This window comes from Protopterus annectens, chromosome 7.part0, assembly GCF_019279795.1.
Source record: "Protopterus annectens isolate FY-2018-M chromosome 7.part0, PAN1.0, whole genome shotgun sequence".
In the NCBI taxonomy this organism is placed as follows: Eukaryota; Metazoa; Chordata; order Ceratodontiformes; family Protopteridae; genus Protopterus; species Protopterus annectens.
The window spans coordinates 1,962,330,495-1,962,353,283 of NC_056739.1; the positions used below are offsets into that span (position 1 = coordinate 1,962,330,495).

Genomic DNA, 22,789 nt, shown 5'->3' on the forward strand with positions numbered 1-22,789 from the left:
CTGACTGTCTTACTGTGTGAGCAGATGAGGAATTTGTGGTAAAATCCAAGGTGGGCCGTGGGCCAAGTTCCTTAGTAGTGGGTACCAGTGCTGGCGTGGCCAGTCTGGGGCAATGAGCATCATCCGGGGTCTCTCCATCCTGACTTTCAGCAGCACCTTTGTGAGAAGGGGCAGTGGAGGAAAGGCATATACTGTCAGCGTTTTCCAACTGAATGAGTGCGCGTTCACTTTCCAAGCTTGATGGTGAAATGTCCTGGTGCGAAATTTTGATAGCTGATAGATCTGTTAACTATGTCTGGGCACCCCCATTTTTGAATTATCATTGCAAATACTTGTGGATCCAGTTTCCACTCGTGGGGATCCATGATGTTCCTGCTTAGGTCGTCTGCCAATGTGTTCTTTTTTCCTGGCAAGAATTGAGCTTGTAATTGAACTTGGTAAGCCAGTGCTGTGTTCCACAAGGTCATTGCTTGCCTGCATAGAGGGTAGGATTGTGTACCCCCTTGCTTGTTTATGTACCACATTACTGTGGTGTTGTCCGTCCTTATTATACGCTGTCCTGGATGTAAAAGGTCCTTGAAGGCGGTCAGAGCATTATGTACAGCTAGCATTTCTTTTTGATTGATGTGCAGATTTCTTTGATCTGCAGTCCATATGCCTTGAACGCACTGTCCTGCCATGTGTGCCCCCCAGGCATAGTCGGATGCATTTGTTGTCATAGTTTGCCTGGCTGGGGGTAAGGTGAAAGGCTGACCCTTGTTGAGGTGACATGCCTGTGACCACCACAGAAACTCCTGTTGAAGGCAGGGAATGAGAGGTATCATTGTTTCCAAGCTGTGGCTGTGTTGAGTCCATACGCTTTTCAGGTACCATTGTAATTTCCTCATATGCATTTTTGCAAATGGTATTAGTACTATGCAAGATGCCATGAATCCCAAGGCCTGCAGAATTTTTCTTGCAGGGAGCTGGGCCTTTGTTGCCATATTTTGAAGTATTGAGTTAGTTGTAGTTGTTTGTCTGGCGTCAGATAAGCCATCTGGGCCGTTGTATTCCAGCTGGCACCCAGGAATGTTATATTTTGTGAGGGCACTAGTTTTGATTTCTTTTAATTTACTGTGTACCCTAGGCAACTTAGAAGGTGTTTTACAAAAGCCAGATGTTGTAAGAGAATGTCCTTGCTTTCTGCTTGGATGAGGCAGTCGTCCAGGTATGGGTATATTTGAATTCCTCTTTGTCTGCAGTATGCAATTACTGGTGCCATGCATTTTGTGAAGACCCTGGGCGCAGTAGATAAGCCAAAGGGCAGTGCAGAGAATTGGTAATGGGTTGAACCTGCAATGAAACGGAGGTATCTTCTGCAATTTTGTCTGATAGGGACATGCAGGTATGCCTCCTTGAGGTCCAACGTTACTAGCCAAGCTTTCTTGCACAACATGGGAAGAAGCTGCTGTAGTGTTAGCATCTTGAATTTGGGTACTTGCAAGAAGGTGTTTAGAATCGAAAGGTCCAGAATGGGTCTCCAAGCATTGTCCTTTCTGGGGACTAGAAAGAGCCTTGAGTAAAATCCTTGGCCTTGGCTCCTGTGTAGGTACCAGTTGAATGGCTCTCATGTCCATGAGAGCTGTAATTTGTTTTTGTGCCTCTGCCCATTGATTTTGTGGCAGGTTTGGCATTCCTTTTATCCTTGGCAAGGTGTAGAAATGGAATCTGTATCCTTGTGAGATAATGTCTAGGACCCATTTGTCCTTTGTGATGATGCGCCAGTTGTCTGCAAAAAGTGCTAATTTTCCTCCCAAGGGAACTGCCAAGAGAGCTTTGCTTGGCAGTTTGAGGTTTAAGTCATTGTGTTTGTCTTCTAGTAGTTTGGGACCAGTCTTCTCCCCCCTTCTGTGTTGCAGTGCCCCATTGGCGAGGTTTGTAAAGGGTTTGTGCTTGACCTCTTCCCCTTGGGCGTCTGTATTTACCCCTCTGTGGTCTGTCAGAAGCTAGAAAGGACCAATTTTTTGTTGGCCAATTTCTGCTGAAGCGTGGGGGTTGTACCTGTAAGAAACCTTTGACCGTCTGCATAGATTTTGCCTTATCCTCTATTTTCTTTAAAACCTGTTCTGCTTTAACTCCAAACAAGACATCCTGCTGTAAGGGTGCATCTAGAAACTTTGCTTTAACATGATCAGGCAGAGTTTGTTCCTTTAACCAAGCATGCCTACGTATAACAGACCCAGTAACAGCTGCTCTACAGGAAGCTTCCAAGGAATCAAATCCACATTGTAAAGTATGTTTGCCCACCTGTTCAGCTGCATGCAACAGATCCTGCATTTCCTTGAATTCAGACTGTTGAGGATGCGTGCTTATCTTTTGTTTTATTTGAGACATTAGGAATTGCTGGTATTTCAGCATGTGAAATTGACAATTTAGTGCTCTTACAGCTAGAGTAGCTGAGGTGTAAACCTTCTTCCCCCACCTATCTAGTGCTCTGGAGTCCCTTTCAGAGGGTACAGGATTTTTAGCCATAGAAGCCTTAGCCCCTTTGGGACCCTGGGAGATTGTCTCTGGGTCAGCAGCAGGGCTTTTGTAAAGGAATTTGTGTGAGTCAGGCACTCTATAATATCTGTCTGGTTTGGCTGGAGCAGGAGGAGAATCTGGATTTAGACTAGATTCTAAGTAAACATCATCCCACAATGTCTAAAACTGGAGGGATAGCAAGTGGTCTGTGCTGGGGGAGTAAAGGAAACTCTCAGAGCCTTTACTTTGATTCGGAGTAGTCCTGACCTTCCCAGTGGAAATCTTCCCTCATGTTATGTAAGGCTTCCCCAAAGGAATAGTCTTCAGGGGAGAAGCTGAGGGAATGGAATCGTCAGCATCAGAATCTTCATAAGGGGGGAAAGGAGTAATCCTGTTCCTCAGAGGAGCCTGAGGAAATAGACAGATGATCACAGGAGGCATAATCCTCCTCTTGTCTAGGCCTTTTGTCTGGGGGGGGGGGGACCCCTGATTAAAGAAATCAAATCTTCAGCCATTTTAAGCAACTGTTTCTTAGGCATGGGGCCTTGAACTGGAGACTGAAGTGCAGTCTTTTTTTGGTTTTAGAGAAGTCTTAAGCTTAGCATAAGATTTTATGGTGAGAGTAGTCGGTCTGAAGACACCTTCTGAAACCGAAGGTGTTTCCACAGCACCGGCTTCTCCTTCTGCAATGTTGTCGGTAAGGTCCAAAGAAAATGGCTGTGTCGGCCTAGAACTCTGCTTGAGAATCCAAAGTGGTCTGGGGTTGCAATTCTGCGGTCGCCAGGGGCTGTGTAGGTGCCTCACTGAAAACCGGAGAACCAAAGACCAGCCCAGCCGAGGCCTCGGAGTCTGGCTTGGATCTAGGCTGCCTGTCTTTATCTTTGCGTTTTTTATGCATGCCGGTAGTCGGTTGCTCCGACGGCATAGTGTAATTAAATTTCCTACCGAAGTAGTGTCGTGCGAAAGCGTCGCTTTATAGTTCGCTTATTGAACCTAGCACAAAACTGACAACCAGTGACATCGTGGTCTGGGCCTAGGCAAGGTATACAATAAGAATGAAAGTCCTTATGAGGTATTTGCTTCCCACAAGAAATGCAATTGTTAACTTTTTCTGACATCGGACTGAGGCAAGAAAAGGTTCCCCAACGGGGTACTTAGCTTTGAAGACTTCGGACTGAAATTAGATTCGAAAATCTCAGGTGTCGGCCGACCGGCACTTGCGAACTGCTTCTGCTTCAGGCACCGCGCGGCAAGAAAGACTGAAGAAAATGGCGTCGGATGCCTCTTATATACCCCTGGCGCACTGACGTCAGGGAAGAAGTGACGGCAACCGACGCCGGACCAAGACTTTGGAATTCGGGCCGAATGCGGGACCGCCTGACGGCAGGATAACCCAAGTGTGATGACTGCAGCAGGGTAACACAATGAACATCCAAAGTACCTTACAGATTTACATTACAACCACTCAAGCAAGACTGGTTGTCAGCATACCTCACAATTTTTTTGCTCAAGAATACTGGACAAAGCCAAAAATAATGGGTGTATAAAGGTCCAAAATGCAAGCAGGAGGTGTGTCAGCATACCTCACAATTTTTTTGCTCAAGTATACTGGACAAAATAAGTGGATAAAGGCCCAAAATCAGGGACAATTTTAAGTACTACACTAAAATACTTTAAAAGTTAATAATCCTTAGAACTATCAACCTATTAGCCTGACGAGCCTGGTCTGCAAGGCCATGGAACGTATCATGGAACTCAAACAAAGACATTGGTAACCTCCAAACTCTGGATCCCACCCAGTTCGGGTTTGTGAAAGGCAGATCATGCCTCCTGAACCTGATCGACTTCTTTGAGGCAGTCACCAAAGCCGTGGATGAGGGTAAGGTGGTTGAAACAGCCTATCTTGACCTCGCCAAGGCTTTCGACACCATCCCCCATTCTGGAATTATAGCTAAACTCACTAAACTAGGTATAAATCCCTACGTCACAAGATGGGTTGCCAACTGGCTCACTGACAGAACCCACACTGTAAAAGTTGCAGACTCCAAATCTGACCAAAAGGCAGTGCCAAGTGGAGTGCCACAGGGTTCCGTCCTGGGACCTCTCCTGTTTGGTATATACTTCTCTGAAGTACAGGCTAACACAGAAGGCTTCTTGCTGATGAAGTTCGTAGATGACTGCAAACTAGGAGCCATAGTCAAGTCCCCAAATGATGTGGACATCCTACAGAAGGGCCTCACTGAGACAGATGACTGGTGTCAGAGCCATGGCCTCAAGCGCAATGCCAAAAAGTGCAGTGTCATCCCCTTTGGTAAAAACTCTGTACCCATGAACTACCACATAGGCAGCAATCTATTTAACACCGAATGCGTGATAAGAGACCTTGGGACCCAGGTGGACAGTAGTCTCTCCTTTGATAGTTACATTGCCACAGTAGTCAGGAAGTCCTTCTATGTGGCACACCTCTTCATAAAAGGGTTCTCATCCAGGAAAAAAGAGGTCATTGTTCCCCTCTACTCGTCACTCATTAGACCCATTATAGAGTACAATGTCCCTTTTGGAATGTACCTCACAAGACATCTGCAGCAGCTGGAAAGGCCACAAAGAGGATTACTGGCCTCAAACAAATGCCCTACACTGACCGCCTCAAAAAACTCCAGCTTTACTCCGTAGCATATCGCCTACTTCGAGGTGATCTCTGCCTAACATACAAAGCTATGTCAAACCCAGAGCTGTTGGACATGCAACACCTAAAGAAATCCCAATCCCTCCAAGCTACACGCTCTAGGGACCGAAACCTTATAACCACAACAAACAGGACATGCTGGAGGGATAGATTCCTGTCCCAGAGACTTCCTATACTCTGGAACAAGCTACCCATCTATGTCAAGCAAAGTTCTTCATTAACACTCTTCAAGAAAAATCTTGATGAGTGGATGGGAAATGGGAAATACACCCCGGGGGTCACTTCTGTGTCTCTGCTGGACCGTGGCACAGGAAAATAACTTTCTTTGGTGGCGTAAGCTATGGTACCTTGCTGGCTAGGCTTACGTAGGCCCTTGGGCTGATAGCCTAGTACCTACCTATGAACCTACAAAACAAAAACTTTTGTATTAACATACATTTTCTGAAAAAAAAAGTATGGATCTCTATTTGGCATTACTTATGGACTGTAACCCTTCAGTGATTTGCAAGATAATGAAATACTAATAAGGGACAGACAAAAATGAGGAAAAATCAGGGACATTCTGCAAAATCAGAGAAAGGAGATACAAATGTTACTGCTTAGGACAACAAGATTACAAAAGAGTAGATATCAAAAAATAAGCAAGGTAGCAAAGCAGCCATAAGACAGTTTCATCACAGTAGATCCAGAGTTGCTATAATGAAGCTGTGCGTATTGAGGTATGAATACATGTTAAAAAGGACAAAGTGTAGTTTGGCAAAATGACCACCTTGGTAGACAAGTGAGACAAAAGAAATCAAATAAAAGAAAAAATAAAATAAAACAACATATGAACAAAAAATAAAAAAAGAGGCATGTCAGATAAGGAAATAATTTCAACAACAACAAAAAAAACTAGATAGCAATACTTAGAGAAACAAATAAAAAAGGACAGTAGCACTGTAAAGTAAGAATTCGTCATCATACAGTACAGAAAGAAAGAAAAAAGTAAATCTGAAATCAGAAGGTGAAGGAAAAGGTAAAAAGGACAGTATGAAGGAAAAGGTAAAAAGAAAGTATGGATTTTTCCACCAAGTCCTAGCCACACTTCCCCTCATCACTATAAATGCTACCCTGATCGTCCATGAAGAAGTATAGACAAACTCAGAGGTATTTACCAAATGTATGCAAAACACACACACACACACACACACACACACACACACACACACAGTGCAGAAGCTCGACACCTGTTTAGTTTCTTCTTCAGGAACTCAGCCAAGATCAGACAATGTCTTCAGGTGTCAGTATACCTCTATGGTGACTATTAGACCATTTCTGCTAACTTGGTACAGACTGCCCACATCATATCTCATGTCTGACAAAACTGCATAAATACAGAAAAAAACTCTGCCTATCAAAATGATGAAGACAAAACTGCATCTAAATTCACTGTTGGTTTTAAAAAAAAGTTATACATACCTGAAGCATTTGTTCGAATATAGATGATTTCACTTTTTGCACCCTCTATGTTCCCATCATCCATCATGGTAAGGGTTATGGCTTTGACAAAAATTGCATACAGGGTCCAAGGTTTGAGCCCCTGAAGCAGAATACCTGGGTCTTGATCTTTATTTGGAGGAAGATCAACATCTACCATGTTCCAGCTATTTGAACCGCAGGCATCTTGACCATCAAATTCAGTCACATTTTTAAAAGCACTGAAAAAAAAGATAAAATTAACAATGCAGAGATTTGTGCAATTAAAAAAACAGAACAAAAAATTCAGTTATCCACTTGAATGGCTGAACACTTCAATTGAAGAGCTGAATTCTTACAACATGATGGTCACAATCCCAACTCTCACCTCTGGCTCAATGTCCTAGAATACCAGGGTTTATTCGCTGCTTACTGCATAATGGATCAAGGGTTAAATCCCAACTTTAGCAACATCCTTGACTAACTGCTGTTTCTTCTCCCTACAACCACCTGCATCAGCTACCCTTCCCTTCTAAAGCTGCTTACTATGAATCCTGTGACTGAATTCTTCATAATTACTTCTTTATTATCTTCTTTGTTTAACTGCTTTACCATCATATACTTTGCATATATTCTTCTGTAGACTTTTTCATGACCATATTTTAAATGTGTTTTTTTTTCTATTTTTCTGTAGACTTTTTTTATGACCATACTTAGATGTTTTTTTATTATATATTGTTTTTATTCTATTTTTGGTCTACCATATGTTGTCTATTGTATTATTTATACTGTTTTGCACATGGAGCTTTTCTCCCCGGGCCTCTACTGAAAATGGACATATATCCAGCTAGACCAGCCCGGTCAACAAATGTAAAATAAAAATAAAATAAAAATAAATAAAATAAATCCTTCAAAAAACTGTGGTTCATTCCAGTGCTGCTATTTGACCACTTGATCAATCAACTGGTGTGGTCCACAGAAAAGATGGAGGAAAATTTCCCAACAACTCACATCTCTGTTTTAATCAGACATTAAAGTTGTTCAGTCTTTACCAGAATGCTACCAAATATTCCCTTATATATTACTTATTGTCAATGATGACAAAGTACAGTTGTGTACACTTACCATAAATGTAGATGTTCAAGTGTATTCACTGTTGCAGTCATTACATTTGGGTAATCTGCTGGCAGGTTGCCTCAGTCAGCCTGATTAACAAAGTCTTGGGTCCTGCGTCGGTTGCTGTCCCTTCTTCCATGACGACAGGTCATCAGGGGTATAAAACATGCAGCCAACGCCATTATATCAGTTTTTCTTGCCCCAGATGTCAGGTGCCCCCCAAATGGGGAGCAAAATATATATATATATATATATATATATATGTATATGTATATATATATATGTATATGTATACAAGTTGAAACAAAAAATATACCTCCACACAAAAGCAAATACACCAAAAAGGCTTTTAAGCATAGTAAAAGAAAGGAGAGGTATAGTAAGAGAAAAACAGGGGGCTGGAGGGTGGGTAACCAGGACTGCAACAGTGAATACACTCAAACATCTACATTTATGGTAAGTGTTCACAACTGTGCTATGTTCTTTGTGTTTCACTGTTGCTGTCATTACATTTGGGTAGAATCCCAAAGCTATGGTTGGGAGGATGGATTTATACAGCATTAGGAGCAGCTATAAGGCCCTGCAGGACAGCAGTGGCAAAGCCAGCTCTGGATTTAGAGAAGAGAGGTAAATGGTAATGTTTGGTGAACGTATGAACTGAGCTCCAAGTAGCAGTTTCTAGAATCTGAGGTAGAATCCAAGGAGGTTCCTGGGATAGATTTATCAGTGTTGAGTACCAAAATTGTCGAGGCCAATTCGGGGCTAGTAAGATCAGCTTTGGTTTGTCCTGTTTTATTTTTAATAACACCCTTGGTAGAAGAGGTAGCGGTGGAAAGGCATACCCAGAGAGGTTCCTCCACCTGAATGAGAGAGCATCCACTTTCCATGCTAGATTGTGATATGTCCTTGTGCAAAAAGTCTGTAACTGGTAGTTGTGGGGAGATGCAAATAGATCTATGTCCAGGCAGCCCCAGGCTTCTGTAATCATCTTGAATATTTGGGAGTCTAGCATCCACTCGTGTGGGTCTGACAGGTTCCTGCTCAGGCTGTCTGCCAGAGTGTTTTGTTTCCCTGGCAGGAATTGAGCTTGTAGATCCACCTTGCAAGCTAGTGCTGTGTTCCATAGAGTCATGGCTAGTCTGCAAAGGGGGTAGGAGTGTGAACCCCCCTTGCTTGTTTATGTACCACATAACTGTGGTGTTGTCTGTCCGTATCAGTAGCTGCCCTGGCTGTAAAAGATCCCTGAAAGCCATTCTGCACAGCTAACATCTCTTTTAAATTGATATGTAGATGCTTCTGATCCTCTGTCCAAAAACCTTGCAGGCCTTTCCCCTGCAAGTGGGCTCCCCATGCATAATCCGAGGCGTCTGTGGTTATCACTTGGTAGGCTGGAGGTAGACTGAAGGCTTTCCCTTTGTTTTGAAGACATGCCGTGGCCCACCAATGGAATTCCTTTTGCAGGCAAGGCAAGACAGCAATCACTGCTTCCAGACTGTGACAATGCTGGGACCATACACTTTTTAGGTACCATTGTAGCTTCCTCATATGCAGTCTTGCACATGGTATGAGTAGGATGCAGGAAGCCATGTAACCCAAAGCCTGCAGGAATTTCCTTGCAGTTAGCGGAGACATTAACGCCAGGCTTTTGAAGGTTGAAGCCAGCTGTAGTTGTTTTTCTGGCGTCAGGAATGCCATCTGGTTTGTTGTGTTTAAAAGAGCACCCAGGAAAGTTATCTGTTGAGTGGGTGACAAATTTGACTTTTTTACGTTCACAGTGAATGATTCTGAACAAATTCCAGGTGCTAGAGTAAAATGTCCTTGCTGTCTGCTTGAATAAGGCAGTCATCCAGATAAGGATAAATTTGAATTCCCTTGAGTCTGCAGTAAGCTACTACTGCTGCCAGGCACTTGGTGAAGACTCTGGGCGCAGTAGACAAGCCAAAGTGCAGCGCAGAGAATTGGTAATGTTTCGAGCCTGTCTTGAACCTGAGGTATCTTCTGCACTCCTGTCTGATAGGAATGTGTAGGTAAGCCTCCTTTAAGTCCAATGTCACCATCCATGCATTTTTGCTCAACATTGGCAGGAGCTGCGTAAGCATCTTGAACTTTGGTATCTCCAGGAAAGTATTCAAGACTGACAGATCCAGGATAGGTCTCCAAGTATTTTGCTTTCTGGGAACTAGAAAGAGTCTTGAATAAAAGCCTTGTCCCATCTCTGAATTTGGAACCAGTTCTATGCCTCTCATAGCCATGAGGGACCTCACCTGTTTTAATGCCTCTCCCATTGAGTTTTTGGTAGGTCTGGCCATCCCGTTTGGTTTTGGTAAGGTGTGAAAGTGGAATTTGTAACCTCTTAAAACTACATCCAGAACCCACTAGTCTTGGGTTATGAAAGTCCAATTTCGGTGAAAAAGAGAAAGTTTTCCTCCCAGAGGAGCTTTCAGGAGAGAGGTTCCTGGAGCCATGCAGGGGGAGTCATTGAGCCTGTTTCCTATAAGGTTGAGACCTATCTTCTCCACCCCTGGGGGTGGAAGCACTCCACTGTCTAGGTCTATAAAAGGTCTGTGCTTGGGCGCTCCCTCTGGGGCGCCTATATCTACCCCTCTAAGGCCTGTCCGAGCTGGGAAAGGACCAATTTTTTGCTGGCCAATTTCTGCTAAATCTAGGAGGCTGAACTTGTATGAAATCCTTAACCGTTTGCATGGATTTTGCCTTATCCTCCATTTTCTTTATAACCTCTTCAGCCTTAGACCCAAACAAAACATTATGTTGAACAGGAGCATCCAGTAATTTTGCTTTTACTTGATCAGGCAAATTTTGTTCCTTTAACCAAGCATGCCTTCTAATGATCGTGCCAGTGGCACCCTCCCTGCAAGAGGCCTCCAAAGCATCAAAACCACAGTGTAAGGTATGTTTTCCCCATCTGCTCAGTAGCATGCATCAAATCTTGTAATTCCTTATTGTCTGCACATGCAGAAATGGTACAGAGTTTGTGTTTCATAACAGACAAAAGGTATTGCTGGTATTTCAACATATGAAATTGACAATTTAAAGCCCTAATAGATAAAGTAGCAGAAGTGTACTCTTTTTTGCCCCATCTCTCCAAAGCTCTAGAATCCTTATCTGACGGAATAGGGTTCTTAGCAGTGGCGGCCTTAACACCCTTAGGACCCTGAGAAATGGTTTCTGGATCAGCAGTAGGATTTTTAAATAGAAACTGGTGGGAGTCAGGGACTCTGTAATATCTATCAGGCTTAGCAGGGGCCGGAGGAAAGGAGTGTGGGGTTAAGTTAGACTCAGAAAAGACATCATCCACAATATCCAAATTAGGAGGAATAGCCAGGGGTCTGTGTTGGGGAAGAAGAAGGAAATCCCTAAGCCTTCTTAGATTTAGAGTACTCCTGTCCTTCCCAGTGAAAATGTTCCCTCATGTCATGTAAAGTTTCCCCAAAAGAATAATCTTCAGGAGGAGAAGCTGAAGGAATGGGTTCCTCAGCATCAGAATCCTCATAAGGAGAGAAAGTATAATCCTGTTCAGAGGAAGACACCGAAGAGATAGATACCTGATCAGAGGATTCATAACCCAATTCTTGTATTGGCCTTTTGTCTGGAGGGGGATGGGAACCCCTAATCATAGTTAGCAAGTTCTCTGCCATTTTAAGCATTTGTTTTTGAGATTTAGGTCCCGGATCAGAGGAGGCCTAGGCCTGAGTCTTTGTTTTAGAAGGAGTCTTTGCCTTTACCTGAAGCTGCGTAGGCCTGAAAACCCCCTCGGAAGCCGGTACCTGCACAACGGCTCCGGACCCATCTGAGGGAGCATTATCCAAAGGTCCTGCACCTGGAGTATCCGAAGGCCTAGCTTGCTCCTCGTGGGAGTCCATTTCGGCAAGCGGTTCTGTAATGGCAGACAGGGGCTGCGAAAGTGCCTCACTGATGATGGCTGAACCGGCAGCTGGCTCTGATTGTAAACTGTCGTCTGATTTGGACCTTGGAGGCCTATCCTTATCCTTGCGCCTTTTATGAACTCCGGTAGACGGAAGCGTGTCCGACGACATGTTATAATTAAATCGCCTCCCAAAGTAATGAAAGGCAAAATCGTATCTCTGTTTAATAGTCCGTTGATTAAATCTAGCACAAAACCGACAACTATCTACGTTGTGGTCAGGGCCTAGACAAGGAATATAGTAAGAGTGAAAATCCATATGAGGTATTTGCTTCCCATATGAAATACAACTATTAACTTTTTCTGACATCGGTCTGGAGCAAGAAAAAAGTTTCCCCAATGGGGTACTTAGCTTTGAAAAGAAGAATGTCTTCGGTATGAAGCACCAAAAATAACAGGAGTCAGCCGTCCGGCACTTGCAAACTGCTTCCACCACGCGGCAAGAAAGACTGGGGAACATGGCGTCGGCTGGGAGCATTATACCCCTGGTGCAATGGCGTCAGGGAGGGTGAGTGCACAGCCGACGCCGGACCCAGACTTTGGGATTCTGGCCGACCAAGGGCTGCCTGCCAGCAGGAAGAACCCTACAGTGATGACTGCAACAGTGAAACACGATGAACACCTGGCTAGGTGCACAGCTCCAAAGACTGTGGAGCCGGCGACTGCACCTTAACAGCAAAGCTTGGAGCCAATGAGGACTTCAACCATTTCGACTTGGAAGCCTGGTCAGCCTTGTCAAAGGACTCCTGAAATTTTGGTTTCAGCGAACCTCTGTCTGCCAGCTTTCGCCTGCGCTCCAGTAATACCCTGCTGCTAAAGGAATGGCAAACGGAGCAATCCTCCTGGAGATGGACTGGCCCCAAACAATAAACACAATTAACATGAGAGTCCGTAATAGACATTTTCTGCCCTCACTTTGGGTATTTTTTAAAGCCTGACTTTTGTTTTTTCCTCTGATCAGCCATATTAACAACAAAACTATGCAACAATCAGAAGCAATCCAGAAAGAAAGCTATTTAAACCACACTAAGGAAACCGCTATAAACACAGCGCACACACACACACACACACACACACCAAACTCTACAATATCTATAGAACTAGCAATATATACATACATATATATATATATATATATATATATATATATATATATATATATATATATATAGAAAGAAACCCTATAATAACTCGTAACACTAACTACAATTTGCTAACTTTAAAGATATTAGTTATGAAAAACTACCAAAGAATAGGGAACACACTGTTCAATAACTACTAAAGTACGGCCAAAAGCCTAAGAGCAGCCACTCAAAGGATGCAAATCTCGTCAGCAGAAAAGGCATGGATAAAGCCTGAACTAAAACCAAGGCTAACTAGCCCAAAAAACACACACTAACTAGAGAAAAAAGGCAAAACCTTGCTATAAAGCTAATAAACAAGAACACTGGCCCGAGCTCTCTATCGACCTCTGATCTGTTGCAGCGGCAAACTAGATCTGAGGTGAGACAGAGAGCATCATGGGATAGGGACTTGGCCTCGAGCTACTCTAAGATCTTTAGCTTGTGAAAGTGGCCAACTCGGAGCAGATGGATCGGCTCCAACCCATGTGTAAGAATGAACGGAGAGATAGAACAACTTAACATGGTGCATTTTCTCTGCAGCAAAAAGATAAAATATTTCAAATGGGGCACAGAGGAGTACTCGGGGGGGGGGGGTGGATGACTCACTTGTGAACAATTGCATTATTTACTGAAAAAAGAAGAAAAGGAGGGTTAGTCTTAGAAACAGTGTACCTTCAAAGAGATCTTCAGTACACAGGGAAGACTGTTTTGTTTCATTTTGTAAAGGGGTTATATGAAATACTGACAGTGGTACAGAAGTAGAGCAAAGAAACTCCAGAGAAGAAAACAAAAACAGCAGTGTGAACCCAAATTAGTAGGTTTTTTGGTACTTTTTTTTTTACCCCTACCAATCATCAGCCCCTCCCAGACAATGAACCCATGCATTCTATCCTCCATTACCAAGTGTGACTGTTGGCCAAACGGGGCCATCATTAAGTTAAGGCATCCATCGGGGGTGGGGGGAGGTTTCAACTGTTTCGCCTTATAGTCTTATCTCCCCACAAGTTCTTGGCTATGCAGGAGAATGTGGATGTCTCTTCCACAAAGATGTTGCCAGCAAACAGACCCAACCCTACCCAAATCAACCCTAAAGCAAAGTGCGCAGATTTCCATGTCTTCACCAGGAAAATCACAATTCTGTGTACCCCCAACTGTCTGCAACCCCACAGTCTCCCTCCTGAGAGCTCTGGGGCTGCTAACTGATCCCCAGTCACCTGGGTCATGATCAGGCCTCCATCCCTCTGTGTCATGAAGCAAGGATAGGTGACAAAATGAAATGAAATGATGAAAATCAACAAGCATGTCAGATTAGTTGAAGATGAGGTTCCAGAAGTTCAGCAGTCAGGATATTCAGTATAAAGGAATGGGAGACAGAGATGTCTGGACAACTTCATTTTAAATAAAAGTACAAGACCTAGTAAGAGGAAAAGGAGTACAAAGCTGCAGGAAAGTAAGGGATATTAGATTTCCAGTGATAGATGGCAAAGGGAAAAAGAAAAGAGATTTGTAACTAAAGAATCTACTAAGTAAAATAGTGACACAAAAAGACGGAATGTATCTTTATTATCATAACTGAAGAAGGATGAAGCCAAATTTAATTAAGAGTTGTTAAAATTAGAACTTTAATATACATGATGAACTACATGGCTAGTTGGAGCAGGCTTTCTGTGGCTTAACAGATCCTTACATGCTTGAATGTTTCCTATTACGAATTACAGGTTCTGAATCAAGGAATTTATGAGTTTCAAAACAAGTTGAGAAACAGGAAATCAACCTCTATCAGTATAGGTGCAGTATGAATAACAACTTGCCCAAAGGGTCCTAAGGCAAACAAGGTTCAAATACTTCATTAGCTTACATTATGAACGGTTAGATGTATACTTAACCTGCAACATTTAGCATATACTTTGAGTATGCTAGCTTAAATTCTGGATTCATACTATGCAGATAAATATGCTGCAATTCACAATTTTGACATAGCACATTTGTCTTTATTTAGCAATCCTTTTTTCACATATAATTTGTATTCTGTACTGCCAGCTGGCCTAGGTCATGGCTGAATACAATCTACTGACTATCTCTCGTACTTAGCTAATAACAAATAAATAAACAACAAAAAAAAAACACAAACATCAACTGCAAGGGAACTGTATGTAAATAAAATATAGTAGGTTCAAACCTTTTGTAAGGACCCCTGCTGACAAGTTCAGTATCCTACGAAAGAACCAGAAGGCCAAACCAATGTACACAGCCTTTGAAGGCTGTGGCTTTGCTACCATGCTTTTTAAAATATATATTTAATAAAGTTTTGTTTTACTGTACTTTGATGTTATTTTTATTACTTTAATTCACACAAGCTGTTGTTTAGGTACAATCAGAATCCAAGTATGCTGTACAGTGAAAAGAACAGTATATAAAGTCAGTCCATGGGGAAGCTGCCTGTTTAAAGAAATGCAGATCATGTACAAGCACGTAGCCTGCTTCATGGTGGAGAACATGAAAAAGCTGCTGATGGTAAATCCTTAAGCAGCTGACTCTTAAGTAGTCAAAGACACCAGATGATGCTGTGCCTTACTCGCAAGCTAAAGGCAAAAAAAGAGGAACTCTAACCATGAACCACTCCCTTTTCTTCTTTTCTGTGAAAATTTGAAATGGGGTCATGACTGTCTTACTGTATCTAGAAGCTGACACCTACTAAACAGGAAGCCCCTTTTCTGTATCCTCTGTGGCTTACGTCACCAAACAACTCCACTACCTCTTGACAAATGTGCTCAATTAAAGGTACATTTCTTGCAGATCCAAATACAAAAATGTAATATCTGTCAGCTGACTGATGTTCGTGCAGCTGAACAGAATAGAATCAGACAGAAATTTCACATATGAAATGAACAGATGGATAGTATCAAACAAATTTCAGAATAAAATAGTAAAACAGACAACTAAAGACTACACTGAACTCTGCAAATTATAAACGAAGCCATGAAAGAAGTTAGGATGTCCATGTCTATGTCAGTGGTAATGTGAAAAAAGGAGGGAGTATTTAATTACTGGCATAGGTGACCCTCAAGGAGACCTTGCTTAAGAGCTACCCTGTCCTGCTGTAGCCTAGAATTCTCATTTCTACTTCCTATAGCATGCAGACCTGAAATACTCCTGAGGAAAGTCAAGTGATTTACCTGCTAGCTAGTTATAGAGCTAGATACTCTTTCAGAATGTCTAGCCCAGGAGAGTAATCTGGATAATACTTTTTTTTCATAAAAATTTAATCACGTCAAAACAACCAGCTCTCTAACAAAACCAACAGATTTCCAGCAGTAACATTTCCAGGGGATTAGAATCCTAGGCAGACAAAACAAACCTTTGCTATGCTTTGCTTTGGCATAAACTGCCACAGACAGATGTTAGCCTGAAGAAATGCCCTGCTGTCTTGTACACCAACACTTAATACAGCATCTGCATCTTTCCACTGAAGCAATGACTCTGTAAATTGCACTCCCACCCCTTTTTACTGCAACATACCAGACCCAAGTAGTTTACAGACAGGCTCCTGTCACATAAACAGTCTGTGTTGCAAAAATGGTACTTTAAATAGACCAAACAAACAGACTGCTGAACTTTTAGACTAAGTAGCACCTGGGAAACAGACTAACAATCCACATGGAATGAATTCACTTGCTGAAGGTTAAACCAGGACTCCATTTTACTGCTTACTTAAGTGTTACAGACTGCAATGCCTTTCTAAAGGCATCCTTTTAAATATATTTTTATTTCAGCATTAATTACATGCAGACTTATGTGTGGTCATACCTCAATGGAGACTTCATACTCGACAACCTGTAGCTATAAACCACAAAGATGTCATGCAAAGGAAATGCTGCCATGTTCAAAGTAATTTAACTATCTTACAAGAAATATTAGTTGTGTAAAATCTTACCATAACCACACAGATGTCCTTCCCTTCCATGTTACAGTATTCCAAACTCTTGGATTATCCTCTGCTTGCTACCCAAACGTCTGGCCAGTATGCAAAAGCTTGTAGTCACTGTTAGGTACGTGGGACATCTGACATTGGCCTAGGGACTGTGGCCCATAAAAGTGACGTCTACATGTAACTTTCCTCAGAACTGAATGCATAGGTCGGACTCCAGCACCAGGATAACTGTACAAGTCCTGTGCCATTCAAGAAGGAACAGTTTAGATGGAAAGAAGGGGGTAAGGAGGGAGGGAATGAATATTGAAACATGGAAGAGAAATCTATGGTTATGGTAAGATTTTACACAACTATTCTATGTCCTTCTATTCTCATGTTACAGTACTCCAAACTCTTGGGTGAGTGGCAAAGCTCGCAGGGAAGAAGGGGTGGTGGTATGGAACTGTTCTCCATGAAGGATTGCCCTAGAAAACCCCACTCTGGATCTGGAGATGTGATCCAGCCTGTAGTGCTTAGTGAAGGTATGGACAAATGTCCATGTAGCTGCCTCCAGAATGGATGCAGTGTCCAGTCCTTTGAAGAAGGCCCCTGATGAAGCCATAGCTTTTTGAATTGAGTGTTTCCAATGGAATGTGTAGCAAAGTGAAATAGCCCTGGAAATCCAAGCAGAAATTGTCTGTTTTGTTACCACCTTCCCAGCTCTGGGGTGAAAGGAGACAAATAACTGCTCAGATTAGACTTAATCTTGTCAAGGTAAAATCTCAGTTGTCTGTGAACATCAAGGGAATGCAAGACTGTCACTGTCATTTTAGGGGTGAGGGATAAAGGTGGGCAGATGGATACCCTGATTTAAGGATAGCTCATTGACCACTTTGGCCATAAAAGAGGGGTTGGTCCTCAGGATCACTCTATCCTTGTGGAAGATGAGGAAGGGAGGAGTTGCCATGAAGGCTTGGAGCTCTGAGACTCTTCTGGCTGATGTCAGGGCAATGAAGAGTACAGTTGTCCATGTACAATGTTTCAAAGATGCCTTAGATGCTGGTTCAAAGGGGCCAACAGTGAGTTTCACTAAAACTCAATTCAGATCCCATGGAAGTAGAACTGGCCTTCTGGGGGCCTGAAGTGCAGTACTCCCTGAAGGAATAACTTTGGAGGGAGCCGAGAAGCAAGATGGGGATCAAGAGGCAGACAGGCCGAAACAGTAACAAGGTGCACTTTAACAGAGGAATATGCCAACCCTGCTTGCAAGAATTCACACAGATAGGACAGCGCTAAGGGGCTTTCACTTTGAAATGGGTTTAACTCTCTTTGCAGACACCACATGGAGAATATCTTCCATTTACACAAATAAGATCTCCTAGTGTTAGGTTTCCTGGCCACCCTGCAGGACTGTTAGCACATCCTCAATGTAAAGGTGTCTAGAAGGGATCAAAATTCCATCATCCACAGGGTTAGATTCAGAGATTCCAGATGGGGATGGATTAGAGATACCTTGACCTGTATGAGAAGGTGCACTCTATGAGGTAACTTGTGATGATTGCCCCTGGCTAAATGCAAGAGGGGGAAACAATGTTGCCTTGGCCAAAAGGGAGTCACCAGCAAGACTGTTGGTTTGTCCTGCTGGATCTTCAGCAGGACTTTTTGAAGTAATGGGAAGGGAGCAATGCATATAGAAACATCCCCCTTCCATGAGACTGAAAAGGTATCCATTGCCCTTGCTAAGGGAATGGGTAAAGTGGTGCAAAACAGTGGTAGCTGTCTGTTCAGAAGGGAAGCAAACAGATCTATTTGTGGTGTACCCCACCTGTGGACAAAGTCTAGAAACGCATTCCTGTGAAGCATCCATTCCTGGGATTGTGATATGGACCTGCTCAAGGTGTCTACCTGAATGTTCTGAGCTGAAGAGATATAAACTGCCTGCAGGGAGACTCCGTGTTGGGTTGACAGGTCGCAGGCCTGGAGAGCAAGTCTGCAAAGCAAATAACATTTGGTTCCCCCTTGTTTGTTCACATACCATGGAACTGTAGTGTTGTCTATGAACAATTTCAGGGGACCTTGTTTTAGGGCATGAAGGAAGGCTGCCAGGGCAAATAGGATAGCTTTCATTTCCCTGATGTTGATGTGTTCCTGCCTGAAAGTCTGTGACCAGGTACCCTGCACTTTCAGGCTGCCCAAAGTGGCCCCCAAGCCCAGATCTGAGGCATCTGTGCACATCTCCTGGACTGAGGAAAGGGGTTGTAATGGAAGTCCTGGACTGAGTGTAACTTGGTTCAACCACCACAGAATCTCCTTTCTTAGACAAGGAAAGAAGGGGATGCCGGAGTCCAAGGGGTGTGAGTGTCGGGTCCATGTGAACTTCAAGTACCATTGCAGATTTCTCATGTGGAGTCTTACCAGAGGCAGCATGGGTATAGTGGAAGCCATATGACCCAGTACTGTCTGTCTGTCACAGCAGTGGCTTTGAGAAAAGAAGCCAGATATTGCCTAAGGGTTTCCACTTTTTGGGGTGGAAGGAATGCCCCAATAACATCTATCCTTATCCTGCAGCCTAGGAAAACTTGGTCCTAGGAAGGACTCGGGTTGGACTTGGGGAAGTTTATGTTGAATTCCAGTGCCTGCAGGACTGAGAAGACTTGGTGGAGTTGGTTCCGTAGGTATCTGGAGCATTCTGCCTGAATCAGGAAGTCATCCAGGTATGGAAAAGTTTGAATCCGTTGGACCCTGCAATAAGCAACCACTGGAGCCAGACACTTGGTGAAGACCCTTTGAGCAGTAGAGAGTCCAAAGGGCAAGGCCGAGAACTGAAAATGTACGGAACTAACGGCAAAGCACAAACACTTCCTGCAGTTGGACCATACAGGGATGTAAAGGTAGGCATCCTTTAGGTCCAATTTGGCTAGAAATCCCTGAGGAATCAGTAAAGGAAAAAGGGTCTGAAGAGTAAGAATACGAAAGGTGGGTACCTGTAAGAAACGTTTGAGGTGAGAGAGATCCATGATAGATCTCAAAGGTCCATCCTTCCTGGGAACTAGGAAGAGTCTTCAATAGAATGCCTTTCGTTTTTCTGCCAGAGGAACCGGTTGTATGGTTCCTTGTGAAAGGAGGCTGTCTATGACTGGCTGGAAAAGGGAGAGTCGATCTTTGGGGGGCTGGGGAATCCCTCTGAGAGGAGGAGAAATGATCCAGGTCATAAAGTAACCCTTTTCTATGATGGAAAGGACCTACCTCAGTCTCAGGTAATGTTTGCCACATTGGTAGACAGTCAGAGGACCTTAGAGACAGAGGAATGGAGTCCGGCGAGGAGGACAGCGAAAGCAGGTAGTCAGAGGCTACCTGCCCTGTCCTGAAAGGGAGGCTTCTGGGCAGGAGTCTGAGCAGGCTTAGAAGGGGTCTGCCATTTCCCAGTGCCTTTTCTTGCTTCAGCATGGGAAGCTGGAGAAGAGCGTTTCCTAATGAAGTGGGTCTTTGAGGGATAGTTCCTGTGAAAGTTGGGTATAGGGGAGATGAAAAGGTGTTTTAAATCCTGCAGTTCCTTGCCTTTTTGCTGAAGGGCCTTAAACAGCTCAGTCACTTTAGACCCAAAAAAGGGCATAGTTATCCAGGGATGCATCCAGTAATTTGGCCTTAATATCATCGGTAAGGGATATAGCCTTAACTATGAGCATCTTCTAAGGACTGAAGCTGAGGCTGCAGATCTGGCAGAGGTAACTGTAGCATCACAGCTGCATCTAACTGAATGTCCAGTAACTTGGGAAGACAGGGAAATGAAACTGAAAATTTGAGACTTGGAAGGTGAGCTAAAAGCTTGGTGACCTGAGTCAAGAGCCAAGGAATATTTGGAAATTTGCATCTGGTAATTTACTGCCCTAAAGGCCAGGGTAGCAAAAGTATATACCTTTTTACAAGGCACTCTATAGCCTTACTGTCCTTGTCTGCTGAAACTGAGACAGTGGCAGGGTCAGCAACAGGGCATTTTATCAAAATTTTCGCCCCTTCAGGCACCTTGCAAAACCTGTCAGCCCTTCTAATGGCAGGTGGTTGTGAATCAGGATTATCACAGGCAGCATTAAAAGCATCCAAGAAAGCAGGTAACACTGGAGGAATTGCAGAAGGAGCAGGGCTTTCCATCTGCAGAAGCTCATAGTATATTTTTTGTACCTCTGACATTTCAGAAGAATCCCACTGAAAATGTCTCATTTTAGAAATTGTTTCCCCAAAGGAGAGGTCCTCTCCTATAGAGTTCACCTTCAGCAGATTCTTCCTCTGGGGAAGCATACCCAAGAGGAGATGGCATCTGAGAGACACAGGAGAGAGAATCCTCCAAAGAGGAGTCTGAGGAGTCCTCAGCTTCATGCTTGATAATTTCCTCAGCCTAAGGCATGGGACTGATAGGAGGAGGACCAGCCTGTGGGGAAACAGGCATGGCAGGCCTTAGGGCCATAAAAGCATTAAATAGGTTCTGTGAAAAAGCATGCCAATCAGGCTGGCTTTCAGCAGGAGGGGAGAGAGGTTTTGCTTTGCGTTTCTTTGTAAGTGAAGGCCTAGAAGGCATAGGCCTTAAGGAAGGCCTAGATTCTGTTTGCTGGGATGCAGTGGAAGGGCCCGTCTGGGCAGTCATAAGAACCTGAGGTTCCCCCTCATGTTGGCAGGCAACATATGTAAGCCCTCCCGAGATGTGCCTTCTGCCCTAGGTTCTGTGGCCTCCAAAGAGTACTTGCTATACCTGTTTCAGCAGACTCTGAACATTCCTCCAGTCGAATGTTGGCCACAGGAGAAAAGTCAGGTGAAGGAAGGGAAGCAGCAAGTTCAGGCCTGGAAACCTTGGCCTTCTTTTTGGGTGATTCTATGGAATGACCGCACGACCCTTCCATCCCCAGGTCTAAGCGTTTAAGACACCGATTCTCTAAGTAAATGTTCAAGGCGTGCAGATGACTGCGGAGTGTCTTAGGGACGAAGGCCTGACAGATCGGGCAAGTAAGACAGTCGTGAGCAGGCCCTACACAGAAAAGGCAGAGTTTGTGGGCGTCCTTAATGGGGGTCTGATGACTGCACATACAATTTCCCTTCCTGGATGACATGTAACCTAAACAGACATGGAGTGACAAAAAGGAATCAGAAACAGCCCCGATGGGGTACTCTGACTGACTGACATATATATATATATATATATATATATATATATATATATATATATATATATATATATGGTTCCACTTCTAACCATCGAAATTTCAAAACATCGAAATTCTGATCATCGAGACCAGAACATCGAATTTTGAAACATCAAAGGTTACAAGTGTAACCAAAAAAAAAAAAAAAAAAAAATTAATAATAAATAAATAAAATACATTTTAACAATTGTAGGGGGCTGCACCCCTCCCCCCTTCTTTAATATTCCAACTCCGGGACCACACTACAGTGGAGTAAAGGGAAACCTCCCGTTTAGCGCTATATGCAGAAGCGCTAAACAGTAGATTTTCCGTACCCTATCTGTAGTGCCATCACACAGATGGCACAGACACACAGTATACAGGGCACCTTGATGCTCTGCAAAAACACAAACATTCTCCAACCTACACTTACCTTTTTCTTCCCCTTCAAACCTTCAATGTTTTAAAACTCGATATTCTGGTCTCCATGATCTGAACTTCGACGTTTTAAACGTTCAATGGTTTGAAGGGGAACCATATATCAATCAGTGGATATAAAAAGTGTACACCTCCATTACAGATAAATGTTCATAATTTTGAGACAAAAAAAGTTTCATGTTCCATCCTCTTCACACTGAGATGGTCTAGCAAGTACTCACTCTTAGGAGTGTTTTTAAATATCCACAGTAAATTATACTTAAAACATATCAATTCATTAAAAAAATACTCTGTGCAAGTATAAAGTAAACATTTTAACCATGCTGTGAAATCCATAAACAAACTGCTGGGGAAAAAATAGACAACCCACTGGATCCGCCAACACATTACCATGTGGTCAATAAATTTGTAGACTTATTTCAATACAATCGAATGCAGCAG

At 43.3% G+C, this 22,789-nt stretch overlaps 1 protein-coding gene across 1 annotated transcript in view; it reads right to left on the reverse strand.

Moving 5' to 3' along the window:
* Positions 1-22,789, reverse strand: part of IGF1R (insulin like growth factor 1 receptor) — a 1,987,642-nt gene that overhangs the window by 622,640 nt on the left and 1,342,213 nt on the right. The window contains exon 8 of the mRNA XM_044078384.1: positions 6,650-6,888. Within this exon, the coding sequence (XP_043934319.1) occupies positions 6,650-6,888 (239 nt within the window). The remainder of the gene's footprint in view (positions 1-6,649; positions 6,889-22,789) is intronic.